At 39.4% G+C, this 23,799-nt stretch overlaps 1 protein-coding gene across 1 annotated transcript in view; it reads right to left on the reverse strand.

Annotated features, from left to right (window-relative positions):
* Window positions 1–23,799, reverse strand: part of SPIDR (scaffold protein involved in DNA repair) — a 504,871-nt gene that overhangs the window by 274,137 nt on the left and 206,935 nt on the right. The window contains exon 8 of the mRNA XM_086694922.1: window positions 6,586–6,799. Within this exon, the coding sequence (XP_086551048.1) occupies window positions 6,586–6,799 (214 nt within the window). The remainder of the gene's footprint in view (window positions 1–6,585; window positions 6,800–23,799) is intronic.

A 23,799-nucleotide genomic window follows, 5' to 3' on the forward strand; every position in this document is an offset into this window, starting at 1 on the left:
AGTTTTGACTTCTTTACTATCTATGATATAAAATGCAGAAACTACAAAAGATGGATAAATTCAGCCATGGAAAAGCACACTACCCTGCTTTTCAAAAACAAACAAAAAGGGACACCTCCTGCCTAAAAGCTGAAAGACTAATGACAAATGGGGAGAAAACTCATTGTAATGTATACGATTGACAAGGAGCTATTTTTAGCATTTCTCAAGAGTTGATACAAATCGATAAGATGAAGACCAACAATCCAAGAGAAGAAAGGTCTAAAGTCATCAACAAGCATTTCATAGAAAATAATACATAAATGGTTCTTAAGCACAGGGAATGAAGCCCCAAGCTTATATTACAGTAAAAGAAAAAAAGAAATGTAAAAAAAAATTAAAATGATAAATTCCATTTTCTAGTTTTTAAATTGGCGAAGATCAATACAGTAGATTAATAAAAGGAAAATAGGCACTTTATGCACTGCTAGTGGAAATGTAAAATGGCGCCATCTGACAATGTTTCCTAAAGTTAAAGAGGTATATAACCTCTGATCCAGCAATAATACTTACAGAAATTCATCTTATAGCTCTCCCTCACACATGTTGGTAATGATGCAGTACTGTTTGCAATAACCAAATAGGAGGAGCAACAAATATGTCCATCCAAAGGGGCTGATTGAATAATAATGGTATCTTTAATTCAGAAGTCTATGCAAAACGAATGTAACAATTATTTCTATACTAGCATATTGTTACTGAATACTCTCCAACATGCATTTTTAAAATAGAAAAGCATGGTACAAGGGTATTACGGTTGGATACCATTTTTGAAAAAAAAAAAAAAAAAGAATAATGGCAGGAAATACATAAATGAGTTTATATTATATATGCATATGCACACACATACACAAACACCATCTCTGGATGGTGTGTAAGGACTGGTATCAGTGGTTCCTTTGGGTGATGAGAACTGAATGGCTGGGAAACAAATATGGGAAGGACTCACTGTTCACTGCGTATCTTTCAATACCTTTTGAAATCTGTATCATATGTATAAATACCTACTAGAAAAACTAATTAAATGCTTTTTAAATGAAATGAGAGGGGAAAAATCCATACTAAAGACACAGAGATTTGGAGGCACGATGATGCTTTATGGACCTACATAATGATTCTAAGAGTTTATCTGCTTATTTAAGGAAAAGATAAATCAACGTGATGCATCACATCAGCAAGAGAAAGGATAAAAACCATATGTTCATTTCAATACATGCAGAAAAACCATTTGAAAAAGTACAACATCCAGGGCTCCTGGGTGGCTCACTCAGTTAAATGTCCGACTTTGACTCAGGTCATGATTTCATGGTTCGTGAGTTCAAGCCCCCCATCAGGCTCTGTGCTGACAGCTCAGAGCCTGGAGCCTGCTTCAGATTTTCTGTCTCCCTCTCTCTCTTCCCCTCTCCCACTTCTGCTCTCTCTCTCTCAAAAATAAAAAAATTTTAAAAAAATTAAAAAGGAAAAAAAAGAAAAAATACAACATCCATTCATGATAAAAATCCTCAACAAAGTAGGGTTAGAGGGAATATATTTCAACATAATAAAGGTCATCTGAAAACACAGAGCTAACATCCTACTCAATGGTGAAAAACTGAAAGCGTTTCCCTTAAGATCAGGATCAAGAGAAACATGTCCTCACACCACTTTTATTCAACATAGTATTGGAAGTCCTAGCCACAGTAATCAGACAATAAAAAGAAGTAAAGGTCATCCAAATCGGTAAGGAAGAACTAAAACATTCATTATTTGCAGATGGCATGATTCTATGTTTGGAAAACCTTAAAGACTCCATCAAAAAACGACCAGAATTGATAAGTAAATTCAGTAAGCTTGCAGGATACAAAATCAATATACAGAAATCTATCTTATTTCTATGCATTAATAATAAAGTAGCAGAAAGAGAAATTAAGAAACCAATCCCATTTACAATTGCACCCAGAAGAATAAAATACCTGGGAATAAACTTTAACCCAAGAGGTGAATGACCTATACTCTGAAAACTGATGAAAGAAACTGAAATGACACAAAGAAGTGGAAAATATTCTGTGCTCATGGATTGGAAGAACACATATTGTTAAACTGTCGATACTACCCAAAGCAATCTACAGATTTAAGGCAATCCCTATCAAAATATCAACAGCATTTTTCACAGCACTAGAACAAATAATCCTAAAATTTATATGGAACCACAAAAGACCTTTAATAAGCAAAGCAATCTTGAAAAACAAAAAACAAAAAACAAAAAACAACCTGGAGGTATCACTATCCCAGATTTCAAGATATACTATAAAACTATAGTAAATCAAAACAGTATGGTACTGGCACAAACACAGACACGTAAATGAATAAAACAGAATAGAGAGCCCAAAAATGAACCCACGATTATGTGGTCAATTAGTCTACAAAAAAAAGGAGGCAAGAATATGCGATGGGAAAAAGAGAGTTTTTTCCTCATATGGTGTTGGGAAAACTGGACAGCAACATGCAGAAGAATGAAACTAGACCACTTTCTTACAACATACACAAAAATAAACTCCAAATGGATTAATGAACTAAATGTGAGACTAGAACTCACAAAAACCCTAGAAAAGAGCACAGGGAATAATTTCTCTGACATCAGCTATAGTAACATTTTTCAAGATATGTCTCCCAAAGCAAGGGAAACAAAAGCAAAAATAAAACTATTAGGAGTGTATCAAAATAAAAATCCTCTGCACAGCAAAGTAACCAGTCAAAAAACTAAAAGGCAATCTACTGAATGGGAGAAGATATTTGCAAATGACATATTGGATAAAGGGTTAGTATCCAAAATATATAAAGAGCTTATTCAACTCAACACCATAAAAACAAATAATCCAATTAAAAACCAGGCAGAGGACATGAACAGACATTTCTCCAAAGAAGACACACAGATGGCTTACAGACACTTGAACAGATTGCTCATGTAACCATCAGAGAAATGCAAACCGTCTCACCTGTCAGAATGGCTAACACCAACAACACAAGAAACAGATGTCGGTGAGGATGTGGAGAAAAGGGAACCCTCTTTGACTGATGGTGGGAATGCAAACTAGTGCAGCCACAGTGGAAAACAATATGGAGATTCCTCAAAAAATTAAAACAGAATTACCATGGGATCAGGTAATTCCACTACTGGGCATTTACCCAAAGAATATGAAAACACTAATTCAAAAAGATACATGCCACCCCCATGTTTACTGCAGCAGTATTTACAATAGCCAAATTATGGAAGCAGCCTGAGTATCCACTGATAGATGAATGGATAAAGAAGATGTGGTGTATATCTATAATGGAGTATCATTCAGCCATACAAACGATAAAATCTTGCCATGTGCAACAACATGGATGGATCTAGAGGGTATAATGTTAAGCCAAATAAGTCAGTTGGAGAAAGACAAATAAATACCATAGGATTTCACTCATATGTCGAATTTAAGAAATGAAACAAATGAACAAAGAAAAAGAGAAGACAAACAAAAACAGACGCTTAAATGTAGAGAACTGGTGGTTACCTGAGGGGAGGTTGGTGTGGTGATGGGTGAAATAGATGAAGAGGTTTGAGAGTACTCTTATTGTGATGAGCACTGAGTAATGTACAGAATTGTTGACTCACAATATTGCACACCTGAAACTAATATAACATGGTGTGTTAATTATACCGGAATTAAAAAAAAACAAAATTAAATTTAAAAATAATAATAGATATATAAATAAAATAAAGAAAAGCTATAAGGGCAAAAGCTAGGATCCAGAGTCTACTAATGTTTCTAAATTTAGTTCCAAACATAACTATGTTGGAATCTTCTGTGTCTCACTGTAATAAACTCAGCATAGTTGCAATATACATATTTTTGTTGAAATACAATAAATAAAAACAAAAACTGATATATATTGATAAAGAAGATAAAACTAGAATTCACCGTAAAAATCAAATACTCTCAATATCACTAAGTTTTACTATAAGCTTCCAAAAAGAACTTCCAATAAAACAGTCAAAAGAACACAAGAAATTACAGGCACAAGGCCCTAGACAGGAGGAGCACTGTCTAGGACAGTAAAGGACAAATAAAGTAGGAAAAGGACAATAAAGGGCCTGGAAGGGGATACTTTCCAATTTCAGATATGGAACCTAGGGAAAGACTCTTGAGAAGGTGACAGCTGAGTAAATGCCCAGAGAAGATAAGAAAACTGCAGACCATGCAGACACAGGGAGGGGTGGGACAGAGCACCCCAGCACAGGCAGTGGCAAGAATCCAGGCCCCAGGGGGAGAGTTGCATGGTACCTGAGGACCAGGGTGGAGTGTACTGTGGCTAGGATGGAATTGCGGAAGGAGACAGAGATGGGAGATGAGGCCTCAAAGCTCGGGATGGGTTTGTGCATGAGGTGAGCAGACACTGGGGCATGGAGCGCCAAAAAGCGGTATGACAACTTGCATATTCATAGCTTTGCTCCTTCAATCATCTTGAAAGAGACAGAAGGAGGGCAAAGAAGGAAGCAGGGAGATGAGTTAAGAGACTGCAACAACCCAGAGGAGAATGAGTACCTGGAAATGTCCTGACAGTAGAGGTGGCAAGAAGTCCTGGACCCGTGTGCATTTGGAAGTGGAGCTGCAGAAGTGAGGTTACGAGAAAAAGAAGAGTTGAGGACATGTGCATGTACTCAAGAAGGTGGTTTCCATGTCCTGAGATGGGGAAGGGTGAGGAAGAAGAGGGAGGGTTAGGAGCTTGATTCTGCCACGCCATCAGTACTCAAGTAGAGCCATGGCTGTGGCAGTAAGGGGGCTGTGGGATGCTGCTGTGATGAGGAGGTGGAGAGTGGGCTGCAGACAGTTTTAAGAGGCGTCAGTGATCGGCTAGTATTTACAGCAAAAGATGAAATGGAAGGACCAAAGGGGTGAGTGAGGTAGACAGGGAAGAGAAGAGGTCCAGGACGAGTCTGGTAGCACTTTAGTATTGAGAAGCCAGAGGAATGCACGAGGAGGAGCAAGAGTGAGCACTGTACTACAGGGAGACATGATGGCCACACAAGTAACCACGAGAGGAGCAGCGCGGAGGTGGCTGCAGATGCCGGAGGTGTGGTGTGGGGAGTGCTGGGTGGAGAATGGGGGGCAATTTGGCCACAGTGGGAAGAGGCAGTACCGTCAAGATTAATTAAAAATTTTTTTAACATGGTAGAAAAATAATGGCATGGTTTTAGGATGATGAGAAATTTCAGAAAGAAGAGAATTAAGGGCATTATATTCTCGAGTAAGCCGCAGAGAATGACAGTTGGCCATTACGTTATTCACAATATCCTCAAACTGAAGGCACCTAACTATCTGTCAATAGAAGAACAGATGGATATAATTGCATAAATTAATACAATGGAATACTGTCTAGCAATAAAAATGGACAAACCGTTAAATGCCAAGGAAACTGATGAATCTCACAAGCATAATATTAAGTGAAAGTAGTCAGGCAAAAGAGAATGCATATTTTGTGATTACTGTATGGTTCTATTTATATGAAGTTCTCAAACATCTAAAGGAGTCTACTGCATCATAAATCAGGATGATAGTCAACTGGTGTAGGAGGAAAAGAGGGGAAATGAGAGGGGACTGGGGTGGTCCCAGGTGTGCACTGTATTCTATTTCTTGGACTGGACAGCAATTACATAGTCACTTTGTAATTATTTGAAGAAATGTATACTTATAATTTGTATATGACACTGTAGGTGTCTTATACTGTTCAATAAAAGATACATTAAAAAAAAACACAACAAAGCAAAATGAAATAAAATAAAATGTAGGTTACCCTATGATATCCACAGACTGTGGAAGAATTTAAGTAAACACTGAGAACTCACTATGGACACAGTGAAAATAGATCCCTCCTCTGGGAAGGAAGTTTTACTTTAAAGACCTGTAAGTCAACTTCAAACCTAAGAATTTGACAGATGAATGAAACTCTTAAAAATGTGCCAACAAAATTAATAGTTAGTTCTTAAGGCTGCTCAAACATTCTCTCAAAAATAATATGATTTTCTTCTTCTTGTAGTAAAAAATAACACCCTATGGAAAAGAAAGCAAACATGTATCCTTAAAAATATTTCTGACCCATTAATGACCATTTATGTCCTAAAGATTCAAACCCTATTATGTCTTAATTTATGCTTTTTATCCCTTTCAAAGTGACTAGCAAAGAAATATTAATGTGTATTATCATACGGTCACATTAATGCCTCTTACTAAAATTGAATTTCTAAGAAAAAAAAGCCATATTTCTTAATATACCACTTAGAGAGGAATATTGATATGATTGTTTCTCCCTTGCCTCTCTGCCCTTAAATTATAAAAAATTTCCTGCCAAAAGTACAAACAAGCATTCAAAGACAGTTCAGTGCTTCTGTTACATAAAATTGATGTCAAATCCTGGCTTCTTTCTCCTGGTATTTCTCCATAATAAGGTGACAAAAATGTTCATGATAAAAATACATTTTGAGACAAACTCAGTTAGTGACTGCTACAATCAGTTCTTTCTACTCACCAGGGAGGGTAAATATGGATGATGTCTTGGGGATGTCCCCTGAGATGGCAAGCAGTCTCCTTGGTGAACAGCACCTTCAGTCCAGTCCTGGGGGCCTGACCTAGAGATGAGCTGTCGGCTTGCATCCCTGCTAACTGCTCACACATAGCAACTTGGATGGTGCATTCCTCATGCAGCTCTAGAATTTTCACAACTAATATGCCAGACTTTCTACCTAGAAGGTGAAGAAGAAAAAAACAAGCAAAATGAAGTCTAATAAACATAAGGTCCAACTGTGAATAAAATGTCATGAAAAAAAAGAATCACATTAAGATAGCTTTAGGGGCACCCAGGTGGCTCAGTCAGTGAAGCGTTCGGCTTTGGCTCAGGTCATGATCTCACAGTTTGTGAGTTTGAGCCCTGCGTCGGGTTCTGTACTGACAGAGTTTGTCAGGTTCTGTGCTGACAAGTTGGAGCCTGAGGCCTGTTTCAGATTTTTGTGTCTCTGTCTCTCTCTGCCCTTCCCCCACTCTCTCTCTAAAATAAATAAACTTTAAAAAATTAAAAAAAAAATAAGATAGCTTTCTCCACCTATAGAAAATGGTCTGTATACTTTGCAAAGTAGAGAACAGATAGTAACATACTCACTGTGACATCTTTTAATTAAAATTTTATTTTAAGCAACATAAAAGATAGTCTTCCATCATAAAGAAACATTTTTGTACACACAGAAAACTTAGAGCCATCATTTCACACAGCATGGTTTTACGCCAAATCTTGAACTCTTCTGACAACCACAACAAGGGAAGTATGGGCACTTATTGATTCTTCTTTCTTATATGCTCCCTCCACCTCATTACCTGCTTTGACTCTACAGGAGACGGGCTGGTTGCAACTGTTCTAATGATCATAAAGGTTAAAGGGGAGGATTTCTGAGGAATGTTGAACGCTAGGGCGCTAGGGCTTGAGATTCAAATGGGTGGAGGGGCGCCTGGGTGGCTCAGTCCATTAAGTGTCTGACTTCGGCTCAGGTCATGATCCGTGGTTTGTGGGTTCGTGTCCCGCATCCGGTTCTGTGCTGACAGCTCAGAGCCTGGAGACTGCTTTGGCTTCTGTGTCTCCCTCTCTAGGTATACCTCCCCCACTCATGCTCTCTCTCTCTCTTTCTCTCTCTCAAAAGTAAATAAACATTAAAAAAAATTTTAATGGGTAGAATTTGATCTGAATTTAACTACTGATTAATTAAGGTGGCCAAGGGGCGCCTGGGTGGCTCAGTCGGTTAAGCAGCCGACTTCAGCTCAGGTCATGATCTCGCAGTCTGTGAGTTCGAGCCCCACGTTGGGCTCTGTGCTGACAGCTCAGAGCCTGGAGCCTGTTTCAGATTCTGTGTCTCCCTCTCTCTGACCCTCCCCTGTTCATGCTCTGTCTCTCCCTGTCTCAAAAATAAATAAAACATTAAAAAAAATTTTTTTTTAATTAAGTTGGCCAAGTTAGATAACATTTCAACCCCTCCATTTTCCCACGTGTACCTCAAAGAACATTTTTTTTTATTTAAAAAAAAAATTTTTTTTTTAATGTTTATTTATTTTTGAGACAGAGAGAGACAGAGCATGAAAGGGGGAGGGGCAGAGAGAGAGGGAGACACAGAATCGGAAGCAGGCTCCAGGCTCCGAGCCATCAGCCCAGAGCCCGACGCGGGGCTCGAACTCATGGACCGCGAGACCATGACCTGAGCTGAAGTCGGACGCTCAACCGACTGAGCCACCCAGGAGCCCCTCAAAGAACATTTTTAAGAATTCAGCGAGAGAACTGAGGTTGACAGTGTATGTAACCTAAAACCCAGATGTGTCCCAGAAACTGCCACAAGCACCAGGAGACCTAAACAAGGATGCATACCTCAGGACTATTTATAAGAGCAGAAAAGTGTACCGAACACAAATCAACAGGAGGAAGGGTAAACCATGCTGTGTTCATACAACAGAACACCATACAGAACTTAACACTAGTGGGCCAGATGTCTATGTATCAGCATGTAGAGATCTCACAAACGAGAGGGGATAAACAAGATATTCAGAGCATGATACGCATAATGTTATTATTTTTTGAAACATAGAAAACAATAAATTATTGTTGTAGATATATATGTAACACGAGTATATAAATATGGCCAGCAGGATACATAGAAACACATACCTAAGGAGAAAGAAGAGCATTTCACACTTCATATTGTTTCTATTATTAAAAAATATGGGGGCGCCTGGGTGGCTCAGTTGGTTAAGCGTCCGACTTTGGCTCAGGTAATGATCTCACAGTCCGTGAGTTCCAGCCCCGCATTAGGGTCTGTGCCGACAGCTCAGAGCCTGGAGCCGGCTTCGGATTCTGTGTCTCCCTCTCTCTGCCCCTGCCCCACTTGCACTTTGCCTCTCTCTCTCAAAAATGAAATAAAAACATAAAAAAATTTTTTAATGTGAATCAAAAAAAGACCAAAGATTAAAACACGTTATTAATTCTAGGTGGTGAGTACACTTACGTTTTTCTATTTTCTGTTTTTTAATTAAAAAAAATTAAATGAAATAACAAAAGCTAAGTATCTAACATAGTACCTTGCTAATTATATAATAGATACTGATATTAATTTCTTTACCACTTTAGCCAACTGGTTAACAGTGAATAATGAAAATTAATATTTAAATAACATCAAAGTTTTAGTTATATAATTTAATTTCATTTCCATTTCTTTTTCCTCTTCATTTTTCTTCATTTTCCACTCATCCCTAATTTTCCATTCCTTCCTTTCTCTAAGTGTCAGTAACATGTGTTCGCATATTAAGCAAGGCCACATCACTGCTCCAGAGCACTGCCTTCAACTACTGTTTCCTCAGGTATGTACCTATCTTGCTACTATTTCTTAAGGTAAGGAAGGAAACAGAATGGGGGAAGGATGTGAACAAGCACAATGTCAGGCTGGTACTAGTCACTATGGGGGAGGGAAGTGGAGTAATGAAAACAAGTATTACAGAAAGGCACTAAGTAGGAAGTAAGCATTGCACCTCCTCTACCATGATAGTTGTTTCTTTAGTAAAACGTAGCTCATCCTCAGTTGGTGAGCAGGAAAACAATTCAGGATAACATAAGACATCGCTCTGGTGCACACACCATCTTTCCCATGCAGGGCAGCCAGATCACTGGTTGGAGAATTAGGGTCTTCAGCAGCAAAGGGAAATGCCCTAAGTTTAGGGGCTGCATTAATCACAGGAGCATTTGTGGACGTATTTTAAGAATTTTTAAAACTTGGACCTGTGCTCAGAGCTCATCCTCCAAAACTGTGCAGCACGCGTGGCACCTACCCCATCAACCACTGACAACAGTTGCTATTTGGAGCTCCAGGGCCCATGAGATCAGGTGGCCTGGCTCTGTGTGGCTGAGTGTCTGCCATGGCACCCTCCAGCCACGCTCAGTGGCTCGCCTGAGCAACCTGAGTTTTCTCCTCAGGCACTAATTATTGTCTTGTGTGGCTCTAAAAGTGAGATAGGTTTTCAGTAGTCTGCCAAACTCTATAGTCCCTATAAACCTCCAACAGATTTTATAAAGGCAAGACATTACAGAAACACACAGTTATTACCCCCAGGAATACTTACATATCTGAGATGAATCATATTGCTACTAACCACACTCTCTTTGAAGATTTTTATGATAAATCCTGCCAATATTCCTAAAACTATGATTTCTGCTGAAGATTTGGAGCACTAAATGACTTGTAAAATAAACATGTTTCACGGTATTGGCTATCACCACAGCCCGTGAGCTGCAGCACAGAATAAACATATATATATATATATGTATATATATATATATATATACATATATATATATATACCCACTTTTATTTTAGAGAGAGAAAGAGTGCATGAGTGGAGGAGAGGGGCAGAGGGAGAGAGAGAATTAAGCAGCTTCCATGCTCAGTGTGCAGCCTGATGCAAGGTTCAATCCTACAACCCTGGTATCATGACCTGAGCCACAATCAAGAGTAGGATGCTCAACCAACTGAGCCACCCCAAGAGTAAACACACTCAATGGTACTACCACCACAGCCCTGGTGTACTGTGGATGGAATAAAAACGTGTTGCACGGTATCACTATTACCACAGCCACGGTACACTGCAGTATAGACAAAATAGAAAAAACATGCCTTATGGGACCACCAACAGAACCCTGGTGCACTGCAATGTAGAACAAACATGCCAGATGCTATTGACGATCACTCTTGTGCACTGCAGCATAACAGCACTGACTGTCACCCAAATCCTGGTGCACTCCAACAGGCTTGGTGACTTACATACAGGCTTGGAGAAGATGGTGATCAGTGCCATCCTGGATGTACTACGGGGCTCCAATGTTCTCCAAGAAGCACTCTCAAGTCTCTCATATGGAACACTGTCCAATACAGTTTTAGGGACACACCAGCAGCCTACCCTCCCTCAAGAAAATAAGGCAGTGTAATTTCCTCTTTGTGTGAGAGATAAAAAAGCAAAAAGCAACCTAGGACAAATGGTGAATTTGAAACAAGCTTTAAATCTGGGCATAAGAGATACTGGTTTTACAAACAAAGATTATTTTGTAATTAAATGGATGATACATAAAAGGCATTTCTGTGCTGGCAAAGCAAAATTTTCCAAAAATCTGTGAGTCTCAGCCAAAATATAACCTTGTCCAGGAAGGGTTTACTGAATCCCAGCCAGAAGCAACTACTCCTTCCCTTTTGAAACCCTCAAATACCTTATTTATACCTACCTTCTTTTTAAAAGTGTCCTCATTTCTTTCATGTTTATTTATTTATTTTTAAGAGAAAGAGAGAGAGAGAGAGAGCACACAAGTGGAGGAGGGGCAGAGAAAGGGAGGCAGAGAATCCTAAGCAGGCTCTGCGCTGCCAGCACAGAGCCCGATGCAGGGCTTGAACCCATGAACCAAGAGATCACAACCTGAGCCGAAGTCAGACACCCAACACTATCTTCATTTTTAAATAGAGACAGTATTATCCATCCTCAAGAACACTGCAAATATTGAGAGAGGGAACACAGAAAGACCACAGTGCAGGCCCTAGTCCATCACACATGAAACAACAGCAGCCACTGTCACCATGGTCACTGTCATTGTTACTAACTTTTTCCAAGGCATTTTCAAATCTGTTATCATACTTGACCTACAACAACCCTATGAAATAGGTAAGGAAGATATTAATCTCCATTTTTGGCAGATAAGAAAACTGAAAAAGTTACTTGCTCACATGACTTTCTTAAGGTCAGAGAGAATTACTGGTAGGTCGAATCCTAGAAATCGAGTGTTATCGCAAGACATGGACCAAAATTTCTCTCAGGTAAATACTGGTTAAAGATAGGAAATTGTGAGTGATGCTTTTTTCCTAATTTATTATGTTAAAACATGAGACTTATTTAAAATATAAAGAAAGCATAACCAGCTGAGAAATGGTTGCTCTCGCTTTGGCAGGACATGGTCAGAGTGTCAATATTGATTGCTGCACTGTAACTTGTCATAGTTCTAAACACTGAAGAGTACAACAGAGGTCAACTGGAGAGCACAAATGTTAACATAAAACAGCAAAGACTAAATGATTAGGAAACAGGAATAGCAGGTTCATACGGAAGGTATACTACAGGGTCTTGTAAGTTCTATCTGTGTAGGAACAACAGATAAAACAGTTCTTAGTTAAAAATGGAAAATATTTAAGGCTAACATTTGCCAAATGAGTATGTGAAAGAATGAGTTATTTTATCAGCTAACTGCTCTTAAAAGTATTTGGTTTTAAATGACCAAGAGGCCACAAAAGAATCATGTAAATGATATAAGAACAAAATGTATCTGAGACTACTGGACTTATTTGAAATGTACAGGTTGCCAGGGTCCATTTATATACAAGTCAACTCAAATCCTCTTAAGTAGGTTATGTTGATAAGTTAATAAATACTATGATAACTTTCACAAACATTTACACAAGAAATACTATATAAGAAATTAATCAACACTATATAAGTAAGTACCAGGTGAAATAAATTAGTATGTGGGGAGATACTGAAATGATCCTCCTATAGAAGACAGAAGCATCTGTAAGTTTTTCTAAGAGAAATACTTTACATAATATAATGTTGCACTAACTTTAAGTTACTCCATTTAATTATCCAAACATTGGCTACACAGTAATTTGGAATTTCCCCCTATATTATTACCCTGTCTCTCTTCATCTTCATAGATATCCCAATCTATACAGCATCCTGTCCTCACCCATCATGTACATGCACACACAGACACATGCAGACAGACAGACAGACAGACACACACACACACACACACACAGGTTGGGGGGATAGCACAGCAAGGCTCAGGAATGGACATCAGGAGATTTTAATGTCCACCTGCTTCCAATACAGGTAGGACCTCTGTCCTGAACAGATACTCTGATACAGTTACCACTGGCTATGATTATTATAATTCTCCTTGTTGCTCACTCTGGATTACCATGGTATAATCAGTTTACATTTTACTCTTATTAAAGGTATTTTATAGCTTTTCCCCCCCACCCCCCAAAATGATACATACCTCCAGTACCAAAATGGTCTTATGTGGGTGCGTCTGTTAGTTACCTGTGAAATTTTAAATAATACCTTTAACTAATTCTATGTCCTATTCTATCAACTTCTGATATTTATCCAGGAAATCCCAGCCTTATAAAATGAAGGGCTAGAGTCCTAGGAATACATTTGAATGAGAATATCCCTAGCCTCAAGTTCAAATGATCGGCTATAGTACTTCTTATGCTCAGGCCCTCCAAATGCCAAAAGAAACAGGATGGTTTTCTGGTGGCTTTAATATCCCCATTAGAAGTCTCAGCTTTCCCCAAAGGTTCATTCCACCATTTCAGAGAAGAGTCCACTCCTATTTTGGCTAGGACTAAAAGTAGTCTGCTTGACCCTGAATGGCAGCAGATAGGAGATTAAAGAACAATGGTCAGAAAGAAGACAGGTCAAGGCCACTGTGTGAACTTGGGGTATTTCTGGTGACTGTGATCAGAAGAAGCCAATGAGGAAGGCACATAATTTGCTTTGCTGAGAATAGACTGAGGGCAGAAGGGAAGAAGTAGGGAAACCAGTTAGAAGGCTACTGTGGCGGCGTGCCTGGGTGGCTCAGTCGGTTAAGCGTCCAACTTCGGCTCAGGTCATGATCTCACAGTTTGTGAGTTCGAACCCCGTGTCAGGCTCTGTGCTGACAGCTCAGAGCCTGGAGCCTGCTTTGGATTCTGTGTCTCCCTCTCTCTCTGCCCCTCCCCCACTCTCACTTTGTCTCACTCTGTCTCTCAAAAATAAATACACATAAAAAAAATAATAATAAAAAAATAAAAAAAAGAAGGCTACTGTGGCAATCCAGGAGACGTAATAGTAGCTTGGACCTGGGAAGTGGGGACAGAGGTGATAAGAAATGGTTGAAAACTAGACATATTTTGAAGGTAGAGCCACCAAATTTTATTGATGAACTGCAAATGGGAAATGAGAGAAAGCAGTCAAGAAGGACTCCATTGTTTTGGCTTAAGAAAGGGGAAGTACACAGTTAATGTCTACTGAGACAGGCAAGGTTTCTAGATGACCAGGTATCTTTGTGTGTGTGTGTGTGTGTGTGTGTGTGTGTAGGGGGGTGGCCTTAACAGGGGATACTACTGGTAATGAAGATACCAGTTTTGGATATATTAAGACTGAGATGCCTCTTAGCTAATACAATAGCCTGACCTTAACTGACCTCTCCAGTCCAGTACCTGGCCATTCTAACTATTGTACATAAGGCCCACTAGGGTGCTCTTTTAAGTGTAAATTTATCAATTGCCACCATGCTTGAAGCTTTCAATGGCTATCCACTAGAAAAAATCCAAACTACTTTCCATTACATAGAAACACCTTTGTTACCTGTTATTGTTTACTGCTCTAGCCTCAAATTCTCCAGCTTTACTCTAATATCTTTAAATTATTTCTATAATAAGGTAAAAACTAGACCATACGTTTAAGAAAGAGTTGAACTTTCTGAACACAGTTTTCTTTTTCCATCCAGCTGAGTTTATTACTCTCCTTTATGTCATTCTGCTCCTCTTACCAACACTCTCACACATAAAATGGATACTTTTGTCCATTAAACCATAAACTCAGTGCTGTATCAGGATCAGTACCAATAGATATATATGAGCTAAGTGAACCCTAATTCAAACTGATGTCAAGAACTCTGGGGACTGTTTCACTAGCCTTAATTTCACTGCTGACCAAGATGATTTTAACTACTCCACCTTACCTCAACTGGATATGATCTGCACCTAGAGAATGCAAATTAACTGTGATTCAAGTAATGCTCTAAGAAGAAAAATAAACAAACAATACATTCCAAAATCAAATCCAAATGATCTACTTTATCTATTCACTGTATTTTACAAATGCTTTTTTTATGCACTGAAATATGAATTGTATTTGTTTGTATATAATCATACTATCTTTTCTTTTGAGAGATTATAACTATGCCTAATTTTATCAAGGATTCCCAAACACCTAGCAATATTATGCTCCTGTGAGTATTCAGTGAGTGAGACTCTTATTAATTGCAATATCGCATCATTATTAATGTTTGTTAAGTCAAAACTTTAGTTTCTGAGTAAATATTTTGATAAGCTGCCATCAGATTCATTTCATATATAATTTCACAATAAAATTCAGAAAGCCCCAAGCAGGAAGTCTAGGTTACAATACCTAAAAACTAAATTCTGAAGAAATTCACATCTTTATATTATGTAAACAGTACAATTACTTTTTGTTTAAAATTTATGTTCTCCCATAAAATTTTAAGTCATCTGGCAATGATGAACAGACACATTTCTTAACCACAAGTGCTTACTGAACCATAAACAATTGTGCTTTCACTTCTTGATTCTACATTTTTTTTTGCCTTTTCACCCAGTTGAAAATATTCTTTGCCAAAAACCACAATAATCCTAAGCATGAAACAGAAATCTGAAACCCAACTCTAAAAAAAAAAAAAATACAAAAAAAAAGACTAGACAATACTGACCAGGCCATTGGACTATTCACCACAGTCTATAGCGATGAGAACAATCAGAATTTAGCAGGGCACACCGGCCACCTGGGATCACAGTGTCACAGTGCTACCACCAGGAATGTCACTGTGACTTGTTCTGCAGAGGTAGTCTGAACTGTTTAGGAGAGGGTGAAGAGCCAATAGAAGGTCCAGTTTTTAAAGAATCTAAGTAAGAAAAAAGTATACAAAGGTTCCAGGAAGACAAGAGATTCCTAAGCAAAGTTTATACAAAACTGGACAAGAGGGGGTACTCCGAACTGAATGTGTGTCCCCTACAAATTCATATGTTGAAGTCCTAACTCTCAGTTTTGCTGTATTTAGAGATAGGACCTCCAAGAAAGTAATTAAGGTTGAAGGAGTCCACAGGGTGGGGCTCAGATCTGATAGGATTAGTGTCCGTGTAAGAAGAGACACTAGAAATCCCCGTCTCACTGGGAGCAGAGAGAAAAGGCCACAACAGCACACAGCCAGATAGCTGCTGCCTACAAACAAGGAAAAGCAGAGCTGTCACAAGAAACGGACTATGGCGGTATCCTGATCTTGGACTTCCAGCTTCTGTTGTTGTTTAAACCAGACAGTTTATGGTATTTTGTTATGATAGTTCAAGCTGGGTACTGCTCTAACAAATATCTAAAAATGTGGAAGTAGCTTTAGAGCTGGGTAATGGGTAGAGGTTGGAGTTCTGAGGTACCTGCTAGAAATATGGATGTTAAGGGTAATTCTAGTGAGGTGTCAAACAGAAATGAAGAGATGACTGGAAACTGGAGGAAAGGTAATTGCTATGAACAGAATGTTTATATCCCATCAAAATTCATATATTGAGGTCCTAATCCCTAATGGGATGGCATTTGAAGGTGGGGCTTTTGGAAATAATTAACTCATGAGGATGGAGTTTTTATGAATGGGATTAGTCCCTTACAAAGAGAGACACAAGAGAGATGATCTCTCTCTCTCTTCGCCATGTGAGGATACATCAAGAAGGTGGCCATCTACAAACCAAGAAGTTGGTTTTCACCAGGAACCAAATCAACTGGCACCTTGAACTCGGACTTCCCAGCCTCTAGAACTATGAGACTGAAATACCTGTTGTTTAAGCCACCCAGTATATTTTGTTATAATAATCCAAACTGACTAAGACAGCAATTTTGTTATTAAGTGGCAAACAACTTGGCTCAATTGTGTTCTAGGTGTTTTGTAGAAGATGGAACTTGTGAGCAACAAGATTATGGATATTCAGCAGAAATTTGTAACCAAAATGTAAAAGGCAGAGTCTGGGTTCTCCGGACTTCTTAAGAGTAAAATATGGGAGAGAGATGAATTGAAGAAGGAATTGTTAAGCAAAAAGGAAGCAGCACTTCAATACTTGAAAATTCTCAGCTTGCCCACACTGCAAAATATGAGGAAGCATGTTCTAAGAGAACACCAAGGGTGTGGCTAGACTACCACTTGATAAAGAGATTGTGAGATGGACCAGCAAACACAATACCAGTTTGAAGTAAAGGAGAAAGATACCAGAGAGAATGAAGGAAGGCTGCTGGACTTCTTTCATTCTGCAGGACATGACAACAAAGCTATTCTTTTTCTTTTAGTGTTTATTTATTTTTGAGAGAGAGAGAGAGAGAGAGAGAGAGAGAGAGAGAGAGAGAGAGAGAGAGGGCACAGAGGATCTGAAGCAGGCTCTCTGGCTCCGTGCTGACAGCAGGGAACCTGAGGCAGGGCCCTGACCCACGAACTGCTAGACCATGAATGGAGTTCAAGTCCCCAAGTGGGAAGCTTAATGGACTGAAGCACACAGGCGCCCCTAGAGGTATTCTTTTGCAACTGTGCATCATCCATCGAAAAAACGGTAGGACTCCAAAGGCGATTAGGGGACCATCAGGACTGCCACTCACCACAGGCCCTGGGGGGCAGGGTTGATTATTTCTCCTGGGTTTCAAAGGATGGGTCTTTTTGGTTTAGGTGGGCTAAAATGCCCCCTCCTTCCCTCAGTGGTGGAGGTCTCTGCAGAAAGCCATAAGGGTGAAAGGCCCCACAGAGCCATGAGGGTGACACTGACATCTCAGCAGACCTGGAAGACAGATCACTGAACCAAAGGGAATTTTCCTTGAGCCTTATAATCTAATGGAATTTTCCTTGGTTGTTTTTGGACTTATTTGAGACTTATTACCCCTTCCGTCCTTCCTATTTCTTCCTTTTGGAATGGGAATGTCTATCCTATACCTGTCCCAGCATTGTATTTGGAAACACATTGACTTGTCTGGTTTCACAGGCTCATAGCTGTTGAGGAATTATGCCACAAGGCGAATGGTACCTAGTCTCCCACCCACCTCTGATTTAGATGATATATAGATGAGATTTTGGACACTAGACTTTAGAATTGATGCAGGAATGAGTTAAGACTTTCAGGGCTGTTGGGATGAAATGAATTCATTTGCATGTGAGAAGGGCATGAATTTTAGGAGGCTTGGGGCAGAATGCTTTGGACTGAATGTCCCCCCAAATTCATATGTGAAGCCCTAACCCTAATCTCCAGTGTATCTATAATAAGAGATGGTGCTTCTAAGGAAGGAACTAAGGTTAATTGAGGTCATAAAGATGGGGGAGGGGGGGGCTGATTCTTTAGGATTAGTATCCTTATAAGAAGAGACACCAGCAATCTATCTTTCTTCTTGTGCACAAAGAAGTCATGTGAGCATACAGCTAGATGCAGCTGCCTTCAAGCCAGGAAGAGAGCTCTCACTGGAACTGGATCATGTTGGTTGACAACCTAATCTCAGAATTCCAGCTCGAAAACTGTGAAAAGTCAATGTCTGTCGTTTAAGCCGCCCAGTCTGTGGCACTTTGTTATGGCAACCTGAGATGACTGAGACAGGGGCTATTATAGGTTGGCCTTTCCAAGGTGTGAAGTGTATAGGACCACTGAGTGTACATAACTGCTTCCTTCCACTCTGAGTACTCACAAAGCAAGGTCTTCTTTATTAAAAAAAACTTCCTCATTTAAACCACCTTATTTTGTAGCACTGTAGGTAGTATTTTTAGCTTGGAAGATAGGTTTAAACTGGTGTCCAAAAATCACACTGAAAACAACTTTTAAAAGATCATAAGTCTAAAGAGAAAGTACAGAAATATTTAAATATCTCTTTTATAAATGAAACATCAACTGAAAAATAAGTGTGTTGAGAAAAATTTTAAAAATTATAAAATAGTAAATTACTAATTGTGGACGATTAGAAAAGTGCTCCAGAGATTCAGGGGTTCATACCCACCCTCCTCTAAACAGTCCTGAAGAAGGCCCGAAGTGCACATGCATCTGCACAGAACAGCACACCCTCTGCATGTGGAAATACTATAAATCTGTGTGGCACAAAGAGCTGAAAATACAATCAAGGGTGCCTCTACTGCCATGTTATTTTTGATATTTATTCCAATATCAACCTTCAACCCTCGCCCCTTCTGTTGTTAAACTCTTCATAAAAGATATTCTAATGAACAACCTCTAATTCATTAGTCAAGTCACTTTAAGTTACAGCAAAATGGGCAAAATCTATAATTAGCCAGAGCTGTGCATGTCCCAATAGCAGTACAACAAATTCACAACTACTAAACAAAAGTAGGTATTTTAGTCATGTGTGCTATCTCTTTTCAACAACATTGTAACAAACACTAACAGGGAAGGGGGAAGGAAAGGAGAAGGGAAATCAGCTTAAGGAATAAAATGAGATGATGTCAGGAAAGTGCCTCTCTTGAAAGGCAGGCAGTAAGAGACCAGGGAGTTCTAATCACAGAAAAAGTGCGAGGGAAGTAAAACACTTAAAGGGACTACTTAGCAAAAAACGCCTGGAGTGTCTGTACATGGGAACACCATACAAGACAAGGTAAAACAGCAAAACAGAGTTTTAAAAGTAGAAAGAACGTAAGGTCTAGCAAAGTCCACTCTTATCAGTAAAGAAAGTGAGGCACAGATCACATGACTCACGTATGCTTTTGGCTCTGGCAGAGCTGGGACCAAAACCAACATCTCCCGACTAGGACCATGTTTGCACTCAGATGTCATGTAATGTGTTTAAATTCACCACTGACATCTACAACACTTCCTGAGATAGCAGGCACTCCTCAGAGAGGGTAGGTAAGGCCTGTACATCTTTGCAGCACTTTGCTCGCTACTATTTACTTATACTTTGTATAATTACAGTATAACAGGATACTGGAGGTAAAATTACACACAAAGACAGAAAAGTGTATTAGGCCCAGTTACCAAACATTTCATGAAGGATATAACTGACCTTTGAAGGAGGGACTCAGTGTTGTGCACATGCGTGGGGTAGCACATAAACAGGACAGTGGGAAATGAGTCTACCATTGGGTAGGCTGGGCACATGACCAAGAATACCACACAAGACAGCTTAAAGGTGGCGAACATTTATTCCAAGGACAAGTGGCAGTGAAAAGAAACCTTTTATTTATTTATTTATTTATTTATTCAATATATGAAGTTTATTGTCAAATTGGTTTCCATACAACACCCAGTGCTTATCCCAAAAGGTGCCCTCCAAAAGAAACCTTTTAAAGCAGAAGAGTGAAATTATCAGATTTGCCTCTTTAGGATGATGACCCTGATAGACTGAAAATGAGGAAAGGTCAGTGGCAGGGAGACCAGAAGGAGACTGACACAATCATCCAGGCACAAGGGAATTTGAGCCTGAATAGTAGCAGATGGGATAAATGAAGAGATGTGACTTGAGAGATAGTTGTGAGGCAGAATCACCAGAATCTAGGGTTGAGATGGACTGAAAACATGCATAAGAAAGTCCAAGTGAAGACTGCTCAATTAATGGACCAGGAGTGCAAGTACTAGGGCATGCTGGGTCTATGGGACCTGCAGGATTCCTAGGTGCCAGTAGGGCCAGGGCTGGGCCAAGAAAGGCAGCAAACCTGGAGTTACCAAACCTCCAGGCAGTCCTGGGGGAGACAGCATGAAGAACTTTGATTGCCCACAAAAGGCACATAGGACAGGAAGAGGGCCAGGACAGAAGCCTAAGGAGGCTGAAGTTGCACACAAAAAAAGAGTTCAGCAAAGAACCAAGAAGGCACATGAACACGGGAAGGGGCAATCCATGAGGGAGCACTGTTCTTCTTAAGGGAAGGGTGACCAGCTGTGTGAGCACTGCAGGAAGACAGCAACTAATGGAAATGAAGCATCACTGGGATGAAAAGTGATGTGAAAGTAGGCCTCCTGACTACTCTTTTTTTTTTCTTTTAATGTTTATTTTGAGAGAGAGAGAGTATGTGTGTGGGTGTGTGTGTGTGTGCGCGCGCACAAGCAGGGGAGGGGCAGAGAGAGGGAGAGAGGATCCCAAGCAGGCTCCATGCTGAGCATAGCCCAACACAGGGCCCAATCCCAGGAACTGTGAGATCATGAGCTACAATTGAGAGTCGGACACTTAACCGACTGAGCCACCCAGGTGCCCCTGCTGGTTACTCTTTTAAATCACTATCAAAGTACAAAAGCACAACTTCCAATTTTTACAACTTTACAAGGCATTTTACTAATCCAAGAACTTGTTTATTCAGTTTGCAGGCTGAAAAGGTTCTTATTTGGTCACAGAAAAATTTACAACTGCATCTGTTCAGAAAGATACATAGGACTGTGTGATAAGCCCATTGTTAGAGCACCTTCTTTAAGTAAGATTCACACCACATGGGCTGCCAAGAGCAGTGCCACCTGTCCTGCCAACTTATTCCTCCTTGGCAGTCTCTACCGAAAGATGAGGAAAAGTCAAGTTTGGGCTTGTACTTTGAAACAGGCTTCTCCAGGCAATAGGATCCTAAGTGAAAAACCTATAATCCCTTTGAAAATAAAAATGAGCTGAAGAAATTTGGAAAACTAGATTGGTAGAAAGGTTAAGATGACATAAACAAGATTTCACAGCATGGATACATGCCAGTAGGATACTGAACTAGGATACAGGGTAAAAATGACAATTGGTTCGAGCAAGCCAATGAAAATGTTGCCTTGCCAATGACAATACTTTCCTAATGGTTGAAATCAGGGTTTTTAAGATGTACATAATGTTCTTCATTGACAAGGTCCCAATTTAACACTATGAATTAATTTTTATTTATTGAACCACATATGGAATTCAACAGGAAACATGTTTTACACTATATAATTCATTTAGAATGGGCTAACTGTGCAGTCTTATTTTTGGATAACTTACAACAGAAAACAGAAATAAAGATTCTTTTAAACCTCAGGCCAATGAGTAAACAATCTTAAAACGGTAAACTACTGTTTTTCTTTTCATATAAAAAGAAGTGGAGATTAAGTAAATCTACAGGGAACCCAAAAGCATCACTGAATTCTGCTGTGTCACCAAACCACATTTTATAGATTTTTTTATGTATAAAAAGTCACAAAAAATTATTTACTTCTATTAAATATGGTAAAAATGGATGTGGCAGAAGCAGCCAAGGTGTGACAGATACATTAGCCAGAAATCTGAATTTGGTATTAAGCATTCCTTCCTCTATTTCTCAGATACCATCATTTATTTTTAATAAAGTTATGAAATAACTTGACAACATGAAAGTTAAATATGAACTCTTTACTTCTCTGGTAACTTACACTTAAAATGATTATTGGAAATTATAGTTACTTAGGACATGAAATCACAGCTTTAACAGTAGACAAACTAACATCATAGTTTGTTTCCTAACCTAACTCAGCAAAGAGTATTCCTGTGAATTCTTCTTGAACATCATGGCAAAGAACCATATTAAATACCACGACTACACTAAAATGTGGGTAGGGATTGAAAAGAGAAGAAAAAAATAAAGCTTAAACATGTAATTGGCCTTCTGGTTTTATTGGCTAGAGGGAAGCTGGAGATAATCCAGAGACAGCTCCCTTGACCCCAAAGGAAAGGGGAAGTTAAGAAATGGAACTGCAGCAAACCCTCTCCAGCCAAACTGGACTTGACCCATACTGAGTAGGTCATAGTAGTGTTCCTTCAATTGAAACTAGGGTGGTAAATAAGGTAGATCGGGAGTTTAAGAAAAAAACTCAAAGGACTTTTTAAAGACTCTGAACTATAAAACTAACAACTCTTCAATCCATGTCGTTCTCATCTTGTAAATTTTTTTTTATGTTTACTTTAGAGAGAGAGAGAAAAACAGAGTTCGAGTGGGGGAGGGGCAGAGAGAGAGGGAGACAGAATCCCAAGCAGGCTCCAGGCTCTGAGTTGTCAGCAAGTCGGATGCTCAACCAACTGAGCCACCCAGGCACCCTTCATCTTGTAAATCTAAATAAACATACAGTGTTTTATAAACCTGTCCTATTATACCAAAAATCTCTTATGTCCCCACAGAAACAAAACATTTAAAAGGTATAAAATACTGCTCCAAATCGGACAAATTAAAGTAACAGCTCACCATAGCTCTCTTTCCTAACTTTAAAAACACAACTCTAAGATACTTAGATTAAACCACATGTATTTCCAACAATTATTTTTCATCTAAATAGAGGGCTCTTAGTTTACCAATCAATTTGCTATACTAGAAATAATCAGCCTAACATTTTCGACCCCAAGTTTCTTTAATTGTGAGAAAATATTGTATCAAAGCAATTAGATAAGCCTTTTGGATACACATATCAACAAAGGAACCTTGGCTCTTCTTACTGCTCACACCACTATTTCCAAATAGAAGATATTGGCCCTGACATTCCTTCTTCCTCTCTTGACCACTCAAGGGTGAGTCTGAAAAATGACCTCATTTTCAGGGGTTCCCCAGCCTCAGAAGGGTCCCTTGAAAGCAATGAGAAAGAGGCAGGGGCCAGATTTCTGGCTGCCTGTTCCCAACAAGGCCGATGGGACCCCACTTCTCAAGTCATGCAGCCACCACTCCTGGGATTGGCTATAGGGACCCTGGGGGCAGTGGGTGGCCTCAGGGTCAGTGTTCTCCCAGTCTCAGCCATCCTTTGCATCAGGAGCACAGAAATGCCTATGTGAGGTTTGTGCAGGTAACAAGGAGAGCTCCAGGGGGAGTGCCTAATGGGAACTTATGGTGGCATCAGAGATTACAAAACCAAGCCTTTGA

This window comes from Puma concolor, chromosome F2 (assembly GCF_028749965.1).
Source record: "Puma concolor isolate L17-30 chromosome F2, mPumCon1.1.hap2, whole genome shotgun sequence".
In the NCBI taxonomy this organism is placed as follows: Eukaryota; Metazoa; Chordata; class Mammalia; order Carnivora; family Felidae; genus Puma; species Puma concolor.